The 21125-nt window shown below is 43.4% G+C and overlaps 1 protein-coding gene across 3 annotated transcripts in view; it reads left to right on the top strand.

Moving 5' to 3' along the window:
- The window catches only part of SMG5 (SMG5 nonsense mediated mRNA decay factor), a 34776-nt gene that overhangs the window by 2546 nt on the left and 11105 nt on the right, over window positions 1-21125 (top strand). For 2 of the 3 annotated variants that reach the window (XM_044001663.1, XM_044001664.1), the window contains exons 2-15: window positions 1450-1548; window positions 2118-2241; window positions 2625-2781; window positions 4550-4639; window positions 5683-5772; window positions 6754-6832; window positions 7882-8007; window positions 8101-8169; window positions 8632-8840; window positions 9465-9602; window positions 9880-10479; window positions 11280-11455; window positions 19494-19569; window positions 20241-20416. In XM_044001663.1, the coding sequence (XP_043857598.1) occupies window positions 1450-1548; window positions 2118-2241; window positions 2625-2781; window positions 4550-4639; window positions 5683-5772; window positions 6754-6832; window positions 7882-8007; window positions 8101-8169; window positions 8632-8840; window positions 9465-9602; window positions 9880-10479; window positions 11280-11455; window positions 19494-19569; window positions 20241-20416 (2209 nt within the window). Of the gene's footprint in view, window positions 1-1449; window positions 1549-2117; window positions 2242-2624; window positions 2782-4549; window positions 4640-5682; window positions 5773-6753; window positions 6833-7881; window positions 8008-8100; window positions 8170-8631; window positions 8841-9464; window positions 9603-9879; window positions 10480-11279; window positions 11456-19493; window positions 19570-20240; window positions 20417-21125 lie in introns of those variants that run through there. The other variant, XM_044001665.1, reaches the window with a different exon arrangement.

The following is a 21125-nucleotide window of genomic DNA, read 5'->3' on the forward strand; positions in this document are numbered from 1 at the left end:
TCCTGAATCCAGGGCTGGTGCTTTATCCACTGCACCCCGGGGCAGAGAGTTTTAAATGCCTAAAAGGATTTTATATTGTATCCTAGAGGCAATAAGGAGTTGCAGAAGTTTATTGAGTATTGGGGTAATATGGTCAGATTGTCACTTTAGGAAAATCACTTTGGCAGCTATGGGGAAATAGATTAGACTAAGGGGAGATTGGAGGGAGAGAAACCATTTAGGGGGTCATTGTAGTAATCCAGGCAAGAGTTTTTGAGGGCTTCAGTAGTGGCTGTGTGAGTGGAGAAGACATCCAGTTCATGTTGTGGCAATAGAAATCACAAGATTTGGCAACTAATAGATTATGTAGAGAACATGAGGAATCAAGAATGACACCAACCTTGCAAATGTGGGTGACTAGTAGGATGGTGGCAATCCCAACAATAATAAGGAAGTTTGGAAGAGCAATGGCTTTGGGAAGAACAACAACGGGTTGAGTTTTGGACATATTGAGTTTGAAATTCCATGAAATGAGACATCTGTTTTTGAAAGGTCCAAGGACCAGTTGGTGATCCAGAACTGGAACTCAGGAGAGAGAGACTGGGGCTGGATGTATAGATCTGAGAGTCATCTGCATAGAAATGATAATTCAGTCTCAATGGGATTTGTTTAAATCACCAAGTGAGAGAGTATAGAGGAAAAGAAGAAATACACATAGTGGGTGTAAGTATGATATGGGTGTTAGTGGATGAAAATCCTGCAAAGGAGACATGGTCATATAAGCTAGGAAAATCAAAGAGGAGTGTTATGAAAACCCCAAGAGGAGATAATATGTTAGAATAAAACACATGCTGACTAAAAGAGTTGGGACCCTCTGCAGACAATTATTCATACAAGATGAAATGCCTAATCCTGCTGCCAGAAGTCCACCTGTACTGTCGATATTAGGTACCACTTGGATTACCTCTTAAAAGGCCTCGATAACCATTTAGCCAGGTTCTGGCAGCTACCCTGCTGGCATCAGAATAGCTTTAGAGGTGCCAGACCACTGACAGGCAGAAGTGCTCCCCCCCTCAAGGCAAGGGAATAGAACTCGGTCTGTTTTAAGAGTGTTGGCAGAGTTGGTCTTTACCCTCCAGAGGACATAGGGGAATAATAAAGACTATGACTATGGCCCCTCCACAAGCCAGAGACAAAGTAGTTGAGGTGAGAGCTTCTCTGCTTATTAGTATAATGTCACTCCTGGATCCTCTCCCCTCTCCAGTCCTAGAGTTGCTGCTCTAAAGCAAAGCAAGACACCAAGAATGGCTTTTCTTTGTGGCTAAAAGATGTGAAGCTTGCAAAGGATAGGTTCCAAGGATTTTTCAGTTTGAATGGTACCTCCCTTAACCTTTTCCCTCTCCCAGTTCTTTTACCATTTCCACCCCATACTCATGGCTCAGAGTTTGTCTACCTTATATTTCTCTGCAGGGCAGTGGTGGAGGCTGTGCATCGACTTGACCTCATCCTTTGCAACAAAACTGCTTACCAAGAAGTGTTCAAACCAGAGAACATTAGCCTAAGGAACAAGTAAGCTGGGGCAACCTCCATACAACAGTTCCCAATTCCCCTTCCCTTCCACCCCTCCTCATTTCTCCTGTTCTTTTCCTTAGTAAGCTCTGTCAAATGCAGAGGTGTCCTGATAGCCTGATAAGAAAGACCGTCATCTTGTTGCCCAAGATCTTTGGTTTTTCTGAAGGGAGGAAAAAGGAAACAGCTCCCAGAATATGGCCTCCTTTCTTACTCCTTTGGTCTCCATATCCCATAGATTGGAGATAGGAGCCACATTTGAATCATGAGGAATAGTTGTCTATATTTCACCCTGGAGGGAAGGAGAAGGGAAAAAAATCTGAAGAAAAGAGAACAGGATGCTAGGGAGGAGAGATGTTTATTGAAATTCTTAAAAGTCTTTTGGAACTTCTGGGGGTTTTTTTGTTTTTGTTTTTGTAATATTGACACTCAGTATCATTTTAGACTTTGTCTTTTAAGAGAGAGCATAGTCATCTATGTTGTGTGTTATCAAATGTATCCTTGTAGCCAATTCATCTCTTCAGATAATCTCAGAAATCTTTCTTTCCCTCACCCCTGACCCCTCCTAGGCTTCGTGAACTCTGTGTCAAGCTTATGTTCCTGCATCCAGTGGATTATGGGAGGAAAGCAGAGGAGCTACTGTGGAGGAAGGTGTATTATGAGGTTATCCAGCTTATCAAGACCAATAAAAAGGTAAGAGGAGAGGTAGAGCTGGGGGAGGAAAGACAGTGAGGGCTAGCATCTAGGGACGGGGGAAGCAAGTTGAGGGCTAAAGAGGGTGGGATAGAGGAAATGGAAAGGAGTGTTTAGAGGGTAGGGAACAAGCCTGTGGTAAACATAGTTGGGGATCAAGAGGAGATTTGGAGAGTTAAGGGAGGAAAGTAAAGAATGCTAGAGAACAGAATTGAGATGGGGGGGTAGGACGATGTTCTGGTTGTGGTGAGGGTAAACTTCATCCTGGGCTTTAAAACTATAGGCATATTCCCCCTCTGTAAAAGGCCAGGGTGGTGGGGGGCGGTGCCCTGAGCCCTTTGCTTAGCCGGCCCCTCCCCTTCCCTGATCCACCTGCCCCCCAGCACATCCACAGCCGGAGCACCTTGGAATGTGCCTACAGGACACACCTGGTTGCTGGTATTGGCTTCTACCAGCATCTCCTCCTCTACATCCAGTCCCACTACCAGCTTGAACTGCAATGCTGCATTGACTGGACTCATGTCACCGACCCTCTAATAGGTCAGTGAGTCTCAAGGACTTCTCTTTTAGTGGGAGGTGGAATGTGGGCTAGGAGAGCATGTCACACACCCTCTACAAAAATTGTATCAAAATTTTAGGATGAAGTTCTGCTGGTTTTTAAAAATAAGATTCTGAGGTACCAAACAAAACAAAAGCACAGTGATAGATGCAAAAATCTTTAGGAGCGGAAGGGACTCTCCATTAGTTTGGGATGGATGGTGGCAACCTGCTTTGAAAAAGAGGAAGGAAAGGATGACTTTGGGTAGCTCTGGGTATAACAAAGTACATTAATCCTTTTTTTGGCCAGAGCCTTTTTTTTCCCTTTTCCTTTTTGGCTTTGGGAATTCTCTTCCAGTATTCATTTAAGAAAACCTTGGGAAATTACTAATGGACATTTTCCAAAGTACCACAAATCTCTGCCAACAGGTATGCTGGCAACTATAAGCCGTACCCCTTCCTAGGTTGGATGTTTGCTCTCCAACAAGCTTAGACCTTCTTTTCCCTGCTCATTTCACCTACTTTTCCCAGTAAGAAAAGATTAACAATCCAGACAGATAGCTCATCAGCTTGTGAGCATTTCATAGACTGATTCTCTGGGGCAGAAGACACTGAGAAGACTTACTGATACCTTTTGCTTTTATATGATACTCATTTCTGATTGTGCACCTTTCTCTTTCCCGTTCAGCAAGTCTTCTGTAAACAAAGATATTTTAAAAAACAAACAAACCAGCAAGTTAGTTCTCCAACTTAATCTTCAAAAAATTAATTTCCTGATATTGATTTGTTCAGTTCAGTTCCTTCCATTAAAATTTTTCCCCCTTGTCCTCTTTCTCTAGCCTCCCAGCCTAAGATGCCTGGCTCCCTAAAACTGGAAGGGAGATGGAGGGGGGAAAGAATAACTTCTTTCCAAAAATCAGTAGCTCTCTGAATTGAGGATCAAGGCAACTCAAGATAGAAAGGAAGGATTTGAGAACTCTTGTTGATTATGCTACCATCATCCTCTGGTCCCTGGGACTAGTCAATGGTCTCCTCCCTCACCACATTCATCTGTTATCCATTAGCCAAGATCGTCTTCCTCAAGCATGAGATACTTGTTTTGTCTGGCTCCAAAACCTGCAGTGGTTGCATTTGTATCTTGCTTCCAATATCAAGCCCTTGGGGCAGCTGGGTGGTGCAATAAAGCACTAGCCCTGGATTCAGGGGGACCTGAGTTCAAATCTGGCCTCATACACTTGACACTAACTAGCTGTGTGACCCTGGGCAAGTCACTTAACCCTCATTGCCCTGCCCTTCCACACCCCCCCCCCCAAAAAAAAGGGAGAAAGCCAATATCAAGTCCTTAGTTTAGATTCCTAGGCTTTCTTCCATTAGGGTTCTCTCTCTTTCATCCACTTTTCAAATAAATGTTAACTCATTATTAGACTTTCTGGTTCAGTTAGGTAAACCTGCTCTCCATTTCTCCCCTCCCATTTCTAAACCTTAACATAGGTTGGTCCTTGCCCACATCTTCCTGCTCCATCCAGTCCCAAACATATTTCAGCCTCTTCTAAGAAACTTCCTCAGAATAAGATCTCTAGGTTTGTTCTCTCTAGTCCCATCCTTGTCTCCTAATGCTAACGTCCAAAGCACTGGCAGGATTTTCCATGCCTGTCTGTTTGTCATTGTCCTATGGGCATGTCCCTTCCTACCCCTCAATGCCTAGGAAAGGGCTCATGGTGAAGACATGAAGAGATGTTAGAGAATAGACTCAAAGACTTTTCTCCCTCAGGTTGTAAGAAGCCAGTATCTGCCTCAGGGAAAGAGATGGACTGGGCTCAGATGGCTTGCCACCGGTGTCTGGTGTATCTGGGAGACCTGTGTAAGAATCTGCTTCTTTTCTTATTTGCCTTACATCTTCCCTTTTTGGAGCAGTCAGGCACCCAGTGAAGAGCTAAGCTGCTTAAGTTTTTGCCTCTATTCCTGGTGTATTGTGTGGTCTAGGAGTTTAACTTCTGATTCTACTTCTTCCCCTTGTGTGCTAACTCCATTTTCCCACTACCTTTCAATAAGGCAGAGAAGGTCAGTGAATGATGAGGAAGAAAAGAAAGTAGGTTCAAACTCTCAGGAGTTTTTCCATGGTAGGTTAGAGAAAGTTTAATTTTATTTCTATCACTTCACTGCTGATATTTCTTATCCCTGTGAGTTATTGTGTGGGAAGAAATTACCCACTATCTTCCTTTATGGAACCTCAGATATAGGAGCTTTCTATCAGAAAAGAAATGGCATATTTCAATAGGAGTGTCCACTTCCCCTACCTGCTGTCTCCAGGCCAGACAGTAATTTATTAGGTAGCCAAGACTGTTATCTACTTTAAGGATTATCTGCTACAAATGTGTAAGCCTTGGCTGGCTACATTGTATATGCTTAGAGAATATAAACTATGTAATATGAACATATTTAGGATGATTAAATGTACTGCCATTTCTCTTCCATCCTCCACATCCCCACCCCCTTACTCAGCCATATGATATATTCCAAAACCAAGTAAAAATTTGAGGGGTTATTCATTGGCTTGGCACCGCCTACTTCCAGATTGGTATAAATAATTAGCACTTGAGCGTGCGTGCTCGCGCGCGCGCGCTCTCTCTCTCTCTCTCTCTCACCCACCTCTCACACACACACTCACACTCTCACTTATTTTTTTGGCTATCCTAGCAAAGGTGGGGGAGGGTATTGAGCAACTTACCCATAGTTACAGTGTATTGGCTCTGTTCCAGGAACCCAAGACATTGCCTGCATTTCAGCTCAGGTTTCTTTATCTCTTGTTGCACATCCCCTGGATGGGTTCTGAGATGGGGGCAAGTTTCCTTTGAAAGTAAGGGGCCAGTGCTAACTTTCAACTTTTTCACCATTTTCCTCCAGCCCGATATCAGAATGAATTAGCTGGTGTGGACACAGAGCATCTGGCTGAGAGATTCTACTACCAAGCCTTGTCAGTGGCTCCCCAGATAGGTAAGTGTTATCCCATTAGTTCTCGTGCTCCAACATCATCAGGCTTGTGAGAAAATTTCTAAATCCATAAATATTTTGCAAATTGAGCTCCATAAAGAAAGAGGTTAGGGGGCAGCTAGATGGTGCAGTGGATAGAGCACTGGCTCTGGAGTCAGGAGTACCTGAGTTCAAATCCAACCTCAGACACTTAACACTTACTAGCTGTGTGACCCTGGGCAAGTCACTTAACCCCAATTGCCTCACTAAAAAACAAAACAAAACAAAACAAAAAAAAAAAAGAAAGAGGTTAGAAATAGGTCAGGAAGCTGTTCAGACTTTCTCTCCTTTTCACCCTTGATCTCTGTAACTTTATTGCTTCAACTTCTGTTGATGAAGTTTTCCTCCTGATATTTACTTTGCTCTGCTTGAGTTCTTTTTCCCCTCTCTTTATGTTAAAGGGAATTCAAGAGAGCAGCAGGAAGAACCAGGGCATGCATGATTATAACTCTTTGAAGGAAGATTCTCTGGGAAAAAAGATACACTTGACTTGTTGCCATTGAACGAGAAGGGACAAAACCTTTCTGATGGAAGGGATGGAAATGAACAGGAAAGATGGCCGAGATGAGAAAAAGTAGAGTGGGATGGTTAAAGAGATACAGGAGATGATCCTGTGCAGCTGTACCTCCCCTGGAAGAAAAAGGCCTGTTTATTCTTGGTGCAACAAGGAAGGCTAGGAAGCAGACAGGAATGCCTTAGCATAGTGTAGAAAGTGAGGGCCTCAGTTTTCCCAGGAGTGTCACCAGGAGCAGGAAAATTGAAGTTGGACAGGAATGAGAGGAGAGATAAGAAAAAACAAGATTTAACTTCTTATTACCAAAAAGAGATACCCCCATGGCATTTGGTTGGCTTTCTTCCACTTCATCTTTGATTCTCAATAGTTGCTTAGGTGGGTCTCTTGGTCAAGGCATTCTAGCTTTAGCTTGTCTGTTTCTTCTTTACCAGGTATGCCTTTCAATCAGCTGGGTACCCTGGCAGGCAGCAAGTATTACAATGTAGAAGCCATGTACTGCTACCTGAGGTGGTAAGTACCCTTCTCCTCTTGCAGGCGTGTGTGCGTGTGTGTGTGTGTACACACACACACACACACACACACACACACACACATCCTTTCATTAGGAGCCTTAGAATTCTGGAACCTGAGTCAAGACAACATAAACTTGCTATATCAAGTTCATAAGATTAAAATTCTATTTTTTGGGACAGCTAGGTGGCACAGTGGATAAAGCACCGGCCCTGGATTCAGGAGTACCTGAGTTCAAATCCATCCTCGGCCATTTGACACTTACTGGCTGTGTGACCCTGGGCAAGTCACTTAACCCTCATTGCCCAGCGCCGCCGCCCCCCCCTAAAAAAAAAATTCTGTTTGTTACATTGCCATATGACAGTACATAATCCATACCTAAATGGAGTTTCTGCCTTCTGAAAGTTTACTTTCTGAGATTCAGGAGCAGACCCATAAGATGAACAGAGCCAAATAAAAATGACAGCATTAATCCAAGACGTGAAAAAAATACTAAACTGGGGCAGCTAGGTGGCACAGTGGATAGAGTACCGGCCCTGGAGTCAGGAGTACCTGAATTCAAATCTGGCCTCAGACATTTAACACTAGCTGTGTGACCCTGGGCAAGTCACTTAACCCCAATTGCCTCACCAAAAAAAAAAAAAATACTAAACTATTCTATTTAAGTAATATAGGTTCACATTTAATGTGTTTTAGGAATGAGTAAATTCATAGATAGTGGGAAAATAGTTTTGGTCTTACCATTTTCAGGCAAGAACGGTAAAAGGGAGGTAAGGCCATCTACTCTTGTTAGGTTCATCTAGGAAGTCATTTTGAAGAAGCTGGACTTTTTAGCTTGGCATTTCCTTTTTCCTCATGGCACTTCTCTCCAGATCTAGAGTTGGCTGGACATGGAAGGTCAGAATGAATGCGATTTGTAGTTATTGGTTTTCCTTTCCCCATATGATATAGTATTTTTACCCAGAGTCTTAAAACAAATGTCCTTTACTTCATTTCCTCCTCTTGCTTAGTCAAGTTATAGCCACAATGCCTTTCTGCCTCTTCCCCAGCATCCAGTCAGAAGTGTCCTTTGAGGGGGCTTATGGGAATCTCAAACGGCTATATGACAAGGCAGCCAAAATGTACCACCAGCTGAAGAAATGTGAGACTCGAAAACTGTCTCCCAGCAAGAAGCGGTGAGCGGGGTAAAGGAGAGATTCCATAGAGATGAGACTGTGGACATCACTCCAGAGCCTTCAGCAACTGCTGTTTGTTCCTTCTCAATTCAGGTGTAAGGACATTAAGAGGCTTCTGGTGAGCTTCATGTACCTGCAAAGTCTTCTGCAGCCCAAGAGCAGGTATGTATAAGAGTCTGTAAGCTCTGAAATTGGGCAAGAAGCTGAATTTCTCCTTTTCAGTCCAGGAAGGCTCTGATTGAGGAGAGCCCAAAGGGATGAGATGTTCTTGCTAAATTCTACTTCAGTGTGGAAAATCCCCTTCCCCAAGCCAGAATGGTGAGGGGGTTTTCTCTGACTTAAAGATCCTTTACCCATAGGTAGGAAGTTCTTTCTGGGTATCTAACTTTAATTCTTAGGGGGGGGGCACAGTAGAGCCTATTTCCTTCCTGCTTGGGTCGATCACCCTCTGGAAAGTAGTCCTCCATCCACTTATGTGTGGATGCAGCCATGAGACATGGCCCTGTCTCATTTGAGAGTGTAGGGTGCTGTCACCTCTCAGCCTTCTTTTTAGATCCTATTCACAAAGCTCTTTTCCCTCTCGGTCACCATTGACACATCACTTCTATGTTCCCTGGCATCCAGCACCCTGGACTCAGAGCTGACATCACTCTGCCAGTCAGTCCTGGAGGACTTCAACCTTTGCCTCTTCTACCTGCCCTCTTCACCCAACCTCAGCCTGGCTACTGAGGATGAGGAGGAGTATGAGAATGGCTATTCTTTTCTCCCTGACCTTCTCATCTTCCGTATGGTCATCATTTGCCTCATGAGTGTTCACAGCTTGAAGAGAGCAGGTAACAGTCTTGTCAGATTCCTTACCACCTTAAGCCCCTAGTGGGTTGCAGGCTCCATAGAAGCCCTCTTTGCAAAAACTTGTCCTCACCTAGATAAATAGCCAGAACTAAGCGAGGAGGAAAAAATCCTTGATCTCAGGTAGATTCCGGTTAAATGAAAATAGGAGACAGTATGACCCCAAACCCAAGAATAAGGACTTAGGTTCCAGCCAGCCAGAATTCTCTCCATCCCCACTGAGGGAATGGGGCAAAATCAGGGTAAGAGGTCTTTCTTGTAGTCTAGGGCAGGGTTTGGTAAATGAGACAGGATTGGCTAGAATGAAAAGGTGAAGGGGCCTTGGTTGCTAGAAATAACTTGTGTGAATGCTTAGAGCAGGGGTGTATTTCAGTGGCCATAGAAAGTTAATAAAGGATATAAATGGAGCAAAAAGCAAAAGGTTGTTTTGAGGTCACGGAGTGGAGGGGGCCTTGCCATACAGAGCTGGTAAAATCGGTAGGGAGGAGTGGATGAGATTTCCTTTGAGCTACTACATATATGAGAATTGGAAAGAGAAGGATTCTTGTCTCCCAAAGGGTGCTCCTGTTTTACAACCCCTAACAGCCCTTCCCTCTCTCTGATTTTAGGATCAAAGCAATACAGTGCTGCCATTGCCTTCACCCTGGCGTTCTTCTCCCATCTTATCAACCATGTCAATATCCGGCTACAGGCAGAGCTGGAAGAGGGGGAGAACCCTGTGCCAGCATTCCAGAGTGATGGGACAGGTGTGGGAATAGTGGGAGGGACTTGGGGAAGTCATCAGAGGAAAGGACATTATGTAAAGGGGGAGAAGATAGAGATAGAGATATCTGTCTATATCTATATATGAAACTCAAGCAGGGGGTGGACTAGCATCCCTTCTAACTGAGATTCTCTAAATTCTCTGAGTAGCCAGGGATGGGGAACTAAGGGAAAGGTGCTACTGGATGGAGGGAGAAGACCCCAAGCTTTATCCTGCTGCTGCCTCCTCAGACTTTCCATCATAATCACTTCTTCCCACAGATGAGCCTGAGCCCAAAGAATCACTGGAGAAGGAGGTGGAACCAGAGCCAGAGCCTCCTCCCCCAGCACCAAGAGGGGGGGAGGCCAAGAAGAGTCGTAAATTCTCCCGCCTGTCTTGCCTTCGTAGGCGACGCCACCACCCACCCAAGGCTGGTGATGACAGTGACCTGAGTGAAGGCTTCGAGTCCGATTCAAGCCATGACTCAGCCCGGGCCAGTGAAGGTTCCGACAGTGGTTCAGATAAGAGTGATGAGGGTGGGGGTACAGCTTTTGATGCGGAGACAGACTCAGAGATGAACAGCCAGGAGTCACGCTCAGACCTGGAGGACATGGAAGACGAGGAGGGAACTCGGCCTATGGTCCCAGACCCCCCTCGGTCCAGGCCAGAAGCTTCTGACCCCTCCAATGGCCCATTGGGTCCAAACGAGGCCAGTATTGCCAGTAACCTACAAGCCATGTCCACTCAGATGTTCCAAACCAAACGCTGCTTCCGATTGGCCCCCACCTTCAGTAACATCCTTCTCCAGCCTTCTAATGAAACTCAGAGCACTGCTGGTAACAGGGCCTGCATCAATGGGGACCTGGACAAACCTGAACCAGGTATTTTGGTCTCTCGGGATTATCAAGCCCTGGTTCCTACATATGTAACAAATGGGACTTATTTCAGTCGTAGGTCCTATCCTCTTCTGGGAGGTCACCCCAGCCTTTCATGTTCCCCACTTTATCTCTTAGGAAGTCCCTGGTGCGATCTAGATTCCTGTCTTCCTTTTATAGTAACAGCCTATTCACTCATTCTACTCCCAGAGATCTGGAATACTACTTCCTCTGGTCTTTACTTTTCCTTAGTTTTATACTCTCAACTCCCAGTTTCCAAACATTTTCTTCCTCTTGCTGCTGCATCACTATTGCCCCTAAGCTTATTGTTCTGTGTCTTACATATGGCAAGTGTGTCTGCAGCTCTGGCCTCTGTAGGGGCCAGAAAACCTGACACACAATCAGACATATTGAAGCTTATTTGAATGTCAGCATTGTTGAGGGAAAGCTGGATCCTGCCTGCCCCCCGCCCCCTTCCATCTCAGGATATTATAGGATCATAGATTTAGAGCTGAAAAGAACCTTAGGGGTTCTCTGGTCTAACCACTTCATTTTGTTGATGAGGAAATTGAGGCCAAGTGAATTTAACCAAGGTCACACGAGCAATAAGTGGAAAGACCAAGATTCAGACCAGATCATCTGACTCCAAATGCAGAGTTCCTTTCAGCTTACCATAATGCCTGAGGGAACCCTAAATAGCCAGCCATGCACATTAGCCTGAACCTAAAAGAAACTAAATGGCAGACTTAAGATACCAGACATCAAGTCTTTCATCTCAGCTCTGTGTCCTTTCTCCTCCACTCTAGCATCTGATGACGGATCTGAGTCAGAGGAGAGTGTGTCCAGTGGACGCTCCTGTCACAATGAAAGGAGCATCCAGGAGAAACTTCGCATCTTGATGGCAGAGGGACTTCTTCCTGCTGTGAAAGTCTTCCTGGATTGGCTTCGGACAAACACCGACCTCATCATCATGTGTGCACAGGTCTGCCTCACTTCTCCCTCTCCAACTTCCCCTTTCCCCCCAGAAAACAGAAATTACCTGTCTGTTAGCTCCACAACCTCTACTGAGGGGTAGGACACAGTCCTTGGGGACTTCCTTTGATGTGTCTATAAATGAATTGAGGGATGATCTGGGTTGGAAGGCCTTGAGAGATTGTCTCATATATGCTCCTGTTTCCTTTATTCCAGCTTCTAGTCTTACTCACCTGAACTGTCAGAAAGTCTTCCCTAAGATATGACTTAAATTTCTCCTGCTACAAGTTTTGCCCATTTCCTATAGAGGATTTCAATTCCAGGGTTTTTCTTACTACTGAGAATTAGAATTTTAGGTAGGACCTGGGGGCCCTATTGCAAAAAGAGAATAGAATCAAGAAGACCCAAGTTCAAATCATTCCTGAGACATCTTCTGACTGTGTTGACGCTGAGCAAGTTACTTACCTTCTCTCTGCTTCAGTTTTGTTATCAGTGAAATGTGTATAACACCATCATATACCACAGGGCTGTGGTGAAGGTCAAATGAAATAACATAACATTATTAGTCCTTTGTTCACAACATCCTTGTGAGGCACAGTGGAGTACTTTTGGATAAAGATCAGTGAAGAGAGAAGTGTGTTTATTTATTTATTTATTCATTCATTCATTCATTCATTCATTCATTCATTCATTTATTTATTTATTTATTTTTGGCGGGGCAGTGAGGGTTAAGTGACTTGCCCAGGATCACACAGCTAGTAAATGTCAAGCATCTGAGGCCGGATTTGAACTCAGGTACTCCTGACTCCAGGGCTGGTGCTCTATCCATTGTGCCACCTAGCTGCCCCGAGAAGTGTGTTTATTATTTCTGTTTAACAAATGAAATCACTGAGGCTTGGGGAAGTGAAGTGATTTGCCCCACGTCAGACATTTAGGATCAAAGTTTGTGATTGAACCCAAGTATCCTATACTATGTTGTCTGCACTATGACCTAGAATAGATGAAAAAATGTGAGTAGGCTATGTCAGGAAGTTGGAAAGCAGAGCAGTGCCAGAGAGGAAGGAAAGAAGATGCTAAGTATACATTTGAGCTAGAAAACAAATTTGAAGCTCTGAGACACAAGAAGGGAATTGGATGTTCTGAGGAGAAAGTATGGGTCAGAGGCACGGTGATTGATAATTCCCTGCTGGGGGGGTTCCAACACAGCTCTTTAGGGACCTGGTAACAATGATAAATAGATCTGGGGCACATATTCAGCCTATTGATAATCTCCCTATTGATAATCTTGTCAAAATGGATGACTACCATGCACTTGAGATGACTCTTGGCACAAATGATAAAGTAGGGAACTGAAGATCCTATATGGGGCAAAAGGAAAATGTTTTCACAGCTGTTTATTAAAGGCAAGGGATCCAAAAGAAAAAAATCAGTTTGGGATGTGAACAGTTGGCCAAAAGGTGGTATATGAGAATGAGATTGGCATTGCTGGATCACAGCTTTATAATAAAGGAATGACGGATTCCTCCTGAAGGGTGCGGTGCACCTATCAAAGCCCTCTAAGAATATATTTGCTGGGTGTCTTAGAAATCAAAAGTTTAAAAGAGCTCTACACAGAAAAGGCTGGAGAAAAAGAAAGTGGCACCAATCCAAATACCATAGAAAGCAGCTGCAATGAAAGAATAGCAGTTAACATTTAGAAGTTCACAGATTCTAAGAATTGAACCAATAATAAATAAATTCTGTGGCCTCAAATGACTCAAGTGTAGGCATAAAGCAAAAGGAACTATAACTGAGGGGCAGGATTCAGAAGGACCTGAGTTCAAATCTGGCCTCAAACACTTGACACTAGCTGTGTGACCCTGGGCAAGTCACTTAACCCCTATTGCCTCACCAAAAAGAAAAAGAAAAGAAAAAGGAACTATAGCTATTATCTCAAGGATCCAAAATCTTAACTTGTAGTAACTTAGCATTAAGACTTGGTGGGATAAAAGTTATGACCAACATAAGTGTGGTTCTCAGTGTGGATGGGATACTTGGAAGAAAGAGGATAGCTAAAAGGTCAGGTGGAGAAGCATTGGTTTTTGGTTTGGTTTTTTTTAGTGAGGCAATTGGGGTTAAGTGACTTGCCCAAGGTCACACAGCTAGTGTTAGGTGTCTGAGGTCGGATTTGAACTCAGGTACTCCTGACTCCAGGGCCGGTGCTCTATCCACAGCGCCACCTAGCTGCCCCGAGAAGCATTGTATTTTAAGAAGGCATATGAGGAAATCTGAAGAGCTGGGGTGAAGCATGATAGAGAGCATTTGGATAAAGATTAATGGAAGCAGTTTTTGTCATTGGAGTGTACCCTAGACCAAAGCTGCTTTTTTTTTTTTTTAAGTGAGGCAATTGGGGTTAAGTGACTTGCCTAGAGTCACACAGCTAGTAAGTGTTAAGTGTCTGAGACAGGATTTCAACTCAGGTCCTCCTGAATCCAGGGCTGGTGCTCTATCCACTGCACCACCTAGCTGCCCCTAGACCAAAGCTTCTTAAACTGTAGGTCGCAACCCCAGGTGAGGTCACATAACTGAATGTGGGGGTCACTAAAAATTTGGCAATAGTAAAAGGTTTATATGTACCCGTTTTATATACCTATATGCCCAGGGTCATTTAAAAATTTCTTGGGTGAAAGGGTCACAGTTGGAAAAAGTTTAAGAAGCCCTGCCCTAAACCACCTGAACAGAAAGAGGCAACAGATGAATTGGGGACATCACAAACTTGGCAGAGGGGTACAGTGTAGAAATTATGGGAGACTTGCATTGTCCACACACCTGGTAAAATTCTGCCAGAAGTCCAGTAGCTTTGCCAGAAGCGATTTTGATACTATTGTGCCAAATAAAATAATTTCAAAATAAAAATTTGGGGTAAGTTCTAATCAGTTTTATCAGTCATGACCAGTAAGAGATTGACAAAGAATGACTTCTTAACCTCTCATCCAAAGAGATAGCATGGCTACTCCTTTAGTTTTTATGCCTTTTGGATAAGAGGTAGTCCATTAAACTTCAAATCTAATTGGTTAACTGAATTGGAGGTGTGGGTTTATTAACATGAAGGACTAAGTGTCTTTTGGATCAGGGAAAGTATCTCTATATAAGGTCATCAATTCAAAGAATGTAGGCCCCACTCAAGCTGAGGGAGCACAATAGCTTCCACCTGGGTGGGGTCTTGAACCAGAGAGTCCAAATCTCATCAGTAAAGAAGGTAAAGGCTAACATAAGGCATCAGTAAGAAGGGTGGTGGGGGAGAGATTTGAGTCTCCCCATGATAGTGGCCATTTTTAATAATCGTTTTTCACTTTCATCCTGAAAATGGGGGGTGGGTTCTTCCTTGAATCTGATGTTTATAGGGAACCCTGTTTGCTTATGAGAACCTTAAAGGAGGGTGAGCAAGGATCACTGCCTCCCAGAGTATGTATTAGAAGGAATAAAACCTGAGCAGGGCTAACATGAGAGGAAGCTGTTTTAGTGGTTTCAGAGGAGTGTTCAGTAGGACTTAGATTCAATAGAAACCAGCCCAACCATGATGGGAAACTCAAGAATTAAATTTTATTATTATTTTATTTTTGGTGAGGCAATTGGGGTTAAGTGACTTGCCCAGGGTCACACAACTAGTAAGTGTCAAGTGTCTGAGGCCAGATTTGAACTCAGGTCGTCCTGAATCCAGGGCTGGTGCTTTATCTACTGTGCCACCTAGCTGCCCAAGAATTAAATTTTTTTTTTTTTTTTTTTTTAGTGAGGCAATTGGGGTTAAGTGACTTGCCCAGGGTCACACAGCTAGTAAGCGTTAAGTGTCTGAGGCCGGATTTGAACTCAGGTACTCCTGAATCCAGGGCCGGTGCTTTATCCACTGCGCCACCTAGCCGCCCCCAAGAAGTAAATTTTAAAGAATAAAAAAGGAAATAATTCCAGAGGAGAGAAGTTAGAGGAGAACTAGAGAACTATTCAACCATCTCACCTTTTAGAAAGTAAGTACAGAAGGTACTTTAAAAAAAAAAGGGAAAAACAACAAATACAAGAGATTGGCACAATACTGCAAAACTAGTGTCAGAAGTGCCAAGACATTAGGTGTGAGGAGGATAGCCAGCAAACTAAGGACACTTGTTAGAGGGGATTTTTTGCACTCAGGAGGGGAGCTGGGAGATTGAAGCAGGGTTAAGACTTCAGTCTGGGTGGTCACTAACCACAGAAAAGGTAGAGAACTGTTTAATTCTCATTTTGCTTCATTTTCCCCTCCGCCCCTGGGAATGGCAGAACAAAACTGCCTGATAGGAAGTTAATACCCAAGATAAATAAGAAGATGGTACCTGACTCAGGAGGGTTAAAATTTGGAACTCTAAACTATAAATAAAAATATTTATTATTTTTGTTTTTAAAGAATTATGTGGGGCAGCTAGGTAGTGCAGTGGATAAAGCACCGGCTCTGGATTCAGGAGGACCTGAGTTCAAAGCCGGCCTCAGACACTTGACATTTACTAGCTGTGTGACCCAAGGCAAGTCACTTAACCCCCATCCCCCCCACCCACCCCCCCCAAAAAAAAGAATTATGTGATGGGTGTGGTTGCTGAGCCACCTTCAGTGTAATATGAAAGATTGTGGAAAATGGGAAAAGTGCCTCATGGACTGGAGAAGGGCATTTGTTGTTCTGATTTCTTTTGTTTGTTTCTTTGTTCTAAAATAGTTTTAAGAAGTAATAATATCACCGCCCTTATAAAAAAAAAAAAGTAATAGTATCCACAGCCTGTGAGCTTACCTTAGTTTCTTGTTTTTTTCTTTTTCTTTTCTTTTTTTTTTTTAGTGAGGCAATTGGGGTTAAGTGACTTGCCCAGGGTCACACAGCTAGTAAGTGTTAAGTGTCTGAGGCCAGATTTGAACTCAGGTACTCCTGACTCCAGGGCTGGTGCTCTATCCACTGTGCCACCTAGCCGCCCCCTAGTTTCTTGTTTAAAAAAAAAATGTATTCGTTTTAAACAAATACAAAATATGGGGAAAAAGAACTTTTCCATGTACACAGCAGAACATGAAGAGTAGATTCAATATAATACTGTAAATTCCCATTTCAGACTCTTTACTTTTTTAAAAAAACTATAATAAACACTACACTTTTTTATTTCAATGCTACCCAGCTTTTCTGTGTTTTCTTCTGTTTCCTTTGTTCTCTGCTATGCACTTTTTTCTCCCTCTCCCCACCTCACCCTAGAGAGGGCTACAGTTAAACATGAATATACATACACACACATATGTAAGACTGTAATATACATATTTCCCTTTGTCAGTTTTTTTTCTGGAGGTGGATCGCATCTTCCTTCATGGGAGCCAGTCTTTCCATGTTTTTCTAAAATCAACAAACTCATCATATCTTATAGCACATTAGTATTCCGTCACAATCATGTAGCATAACTTGTTTAGCCATTCCCCAGTTAAAGAGCATCTATCATTTACCAATATGATAGGTGTAAGATAATATCTCAAAATTGTCTTAATTTGCATTTATCTAATTGATAATGATTTAGAGCATTTTTCATATGACTATATATAGTTTTGATTTCTTCATCGAAAAACTGCCTGTTCTTATCCTTTGATTACCTTGGTTTCCTGGGAAAACTCTGAAATAGATTATTCAAGAGATGGTTAGTGAACATCTAGAAAATGAAGCAGTGATTCCAGGGAGCCTCTATGGCTTTATCAAGAACAAGTCGTGGGGCAGCTAGGTGGTGCAGTGGATAAAGCACCAGCCCTGGAGTCGGGAGGACCTGAGTTCAAATTCGGCCTCAGACACTTGACACTTACTAGCTGTATGACCCTGAGCAAGTCACTTAACCCCCATTTCCCCGCAAAAAAAAAAAAAAAAAGAAAGAACAAGTCGTGTTTATTAACTAACCTAACTTTTTTTTTGTCTGAATTACTAAATTAGTATGTCAGGCATTTGATAAAATAGTGCATGGTCTTGGGGAAAAGATGGCTGGCTAGGTGTGATCTAATCAAAAATGACTGGACTCAAAGAGTAGTCATTTATGGTTTGACGGAGGAGGTCTCCAGTGGAGTACCCTAGAGAGCTGTACTTCACCTGGTGCTGTTTCATGTTTTTGCAGTGACTTGAACAAGGGCTTAGATGACATGCTTTATCAGATTTGCAAATGACAAAGTTGGGAGGAGAGAGCTAACACAGAGATGATCCAAAATTATCTTGCTAGGCTAGAGCAGAATACTCAATCTTGTTAGATTATATTCAGTAGGCATAATTGCAAAATCTTATGCTTGGATTAAAAAAAATCACCTTTTTAAGTAAGGAGTGAAGAGGTATGATTAGTCAGCATTTTGTCTGAAATAACTCTGATGGTTTTAATGTATTCCAGCTCAGTATGAGTCAGCAGTGTGATGTGCTAGCTATTTGCTAATTTGATCTTGGCTGCATTGAGAGTAACTTCAAGGAATAAGGAGGTAATCGTCCTGCTTACTTTGTGCAGGTCAGAACATGTCTGGATTTACGTTCAGTTCTAGGCATCACAGTTTGAAAAGAGCGTGAACTGCTCTGTGGCTCAGTTTCCTCATCTATAAAATGGGGGTGATAATCTGAGCACCTTCCTCCCAGCGTTTGCTGTGAGGCACAAATGAGATAACATGTAAATACTTTACAGACCTTAAAGTGCTGTGTGAATGCTAGCTAGGATTATTTTTATAAGCTTGAGGATATCTAGGATGATGAAAAGTCTTGAGAATCAGTTGAAGGAACCTGGATATGCTTGACATAGAGAAGAGATGAATCAAGACCCAGAGCTATCTTCAAGTGTTTGAAGGGCTGTCATATGTTAGAGGAACTAGTCTTGTTGTTTGGTCCCAGCCAGAAAGCAGAACCAAAAGCAGTGGATGGAAACTGCAAGAAACCAAGTTAGGCTTCGTGTCAGCTCTCCTTCACTCGAGGGCTTCAAAGGGAGGCAGAAAGATCGCTTGTTCCATGGAGATGCCTTTCAGGTATGGGTTAGACTAGATAGCCCCTGAGATCCCTTCTCACTCTAAAACTATGTGATCATTACCAGGATCCTGCTATAATTTTGCACCTTTTATCATTCCCATGTATACCCTCCTTCATAATAGAATGCCTCTTTACCCATGTAAGAGAGGTTCTCTCTCCTCCAATCTTTTGATGTGTCACACCCTCTAGTAAATTTGTCACCTACACTACTGAAGTTCAAATCACCAAGACTATTGGGAGAATGGGAAAGAATAGAGATTCTCTGAGAGAAACATTTCCAAGCATTTCCTCACCTGCTGTTTTCCTTAGACTGGGGGAGGAGTAGGCAGGGTACAAGCATTTATTAAGTGCTTACTGTGGACCAGACATTGCCCTAAGTGCTTGACAAATATCTCACTTGATCCTCAACCCTAGGAGGTAGACGCTTTTATCCCCATTTTATGGTTGAGGTAACTGAGGCAGGCAGCGTTTAAGTGATAGGATTACACAGCTAGTAAGTGTCTGAGGCTGGATTTGAACCCAACTTTTCTGATCCCAACTCTAGATCCACTATCTCTAAGACAATAGGGGTCTGGGTTTTTGTTGTTAAGTCATTCTTTAGGCATGTCCAACTCTGACTTCATTTGGGGTTTTCTTGGCAAAGATACTGGAGTGGTTTACCTTTTTCTACTCTAATTCATGTTTTACAAATGAAGAAACTGAGGCAAACAGGCTTGAGTGACTTGCCAAGAATCACACAGCTAGTGCCTGAGACCAAATTCGAACTTGGGAAAAGGAGCCTCCAGTCCCAGAGCTCTATCCACTGTGCCACCAAGTTGCCCCTGGGGGTCTGGCATGAAATACTTTTTTGGAATGGAAAGACCACCTTTTCTTTTGTTCCCTCAATCTGGATTATCCCCCATTTGGAAATCATTTTTTCCTGTGGCCTAGTCTCCATCTCTTTTGTGGATACATTCTACCCTCTGTGGTGATAGAAATCACCCCTACATTAGTTTCTCTTCTCAGTCCTGCTAAGCCTCTTTCCTTGCTTCTGTCCCTGCAGAGCTCCCAAAGCCTATGGAATCGCCTCTCTGTGTTACTGAATCTTCTGCCAGCTGCTGGAGAACTCCAGGACCCCAGTAAGTCAGCTCCTTTCCCCTCCATATACCCTGCCTTAGCCCACCTGTTTCCCCTCCTGTTCCCTGCTCACTCCCCAGCTACGGTTTAACCTAATCCCAAAGGGAAGGAGGTTAATGAGATTCATTCCTCCACCCTTTACAGTATACAGCCTCTCTGGTTTCCCATCCCTAAACACCCAGTGTTGGGGAGGGTAGCTAACCTGATCCACTTTGGCGCTCCCATGGGGGAGGAGAAAAGACAAGCCGGGGCTAGAGAGAGTGGGTGCTGCTGTCACCTTGCTTGGCGCCTGTAGGGACTGGGACACAGTTGTCTTTGCTACCTGGAAAGGAGTTGTCTGGGTTAACTCCCCCAATCCAAGAAACCCTGTCTCTTCAGTGTTTTACCCTCTTTGTCCTATGAACCATCTGCCCCACCTGTCTTGTTCCCATTTTTCTCCCTATCTCTGCTTTATACTCCCTTCTTCCAAGGAACTTCCTCAGACTGATTTTTTTCACCCATACCTCACATGCTTTGCTTCTGCAGTTCCTTCACATTAGTACTTGGGAGAGTAAGAGTGCTAGGAGCTGTCTCTCCTTTTTAGATTGGGAGTTCCCTGAGGGCAAGGATTCACCTTCTAGATCTTTCCCTGCCTTCTGAGGGTGGCTGCACTAATGTATTTCTCTTTCCCCAGGCCTGGTCTTGTGTCCTGAGGTACAGGATCTCCTTCTGGGCTGTGAACGACCTGATCTTCCCACTTCCTTGCTGCTCCCAGAAGACACTGCTCTCCGCAACCTACCCCCACTTCGAGCTGCACATAAACGCTTCAATTTTGAAGTGGATCGACCCTTGCTCAGTCCCATGGAGGAGGTGAGAATATTTCTGGTACCCGTTTGTTAGTCACAGACACCTCAAATTGATGTAGGAAGCAAAAAGGGTTTAATAGAAAAACATTCTATCCCACATCATTTGGTGCCCCACATCAAAATCACAGGGCCTTAAAGGTTTGGGAACTTCTCTTACCTATCCTCTTGCTTCTGGGTAGAAGCACCCCATCCCAGTCAGAGCAGGCTTTTCTGGGTTATATTTTCATTCTGAACCTTCCACCCCCAATTTATATGGAGCCTTGGGCTCGACCATCAGAACCCTACTGGGCATCTCCTCTACTCTGCCTTCAATCAGCCCTCTTTTGGGCTACTTTTGTTATCCTCTAGTTGAAAAAATATTGATACTCATGCTCTGCGTTTTAGGTACAAATCTGCCAGAAACACTTTGTAGTAATTTAACATTCTAAATTCAAGCATGAATTCAAGCTTTAACTGACAATCTCCTCATCCTCTGGGATATTTCACTAACATTCATTTTTTGTTCTTTTGAGTTCCAAATTATTGCCCTCCCTTCTGCTCGTCCTCCACCCATTGAGAAGGCAAGCAGTATAATATAGGAATCTTGAACAAGAAAAATGTAACTGATGAAGTGCAAGTTGAATTAACATTCTGTTCTAACTATTGCAACATTGGAGAAAAGCCACTCATCTCTTATTGACCCCTCCCTTAAGGGGTCTTCCCTCAGTTAATCT

This window comes from Dromiciops gliroides, chromosome 4 (assembly GCF_019393635.1).
Source record: "Dromiciops gliroides isolate mDroGli1 chromosome 4, mDroGli1.pri, whole genome shotgun sequence".
Lineage (NCBI taxonomy): Eukaryota > Metazoa > Chordata > Mammalia > Microbiotheria > Microbiotheriidae > Dromiciops > Dromiciops gliroides.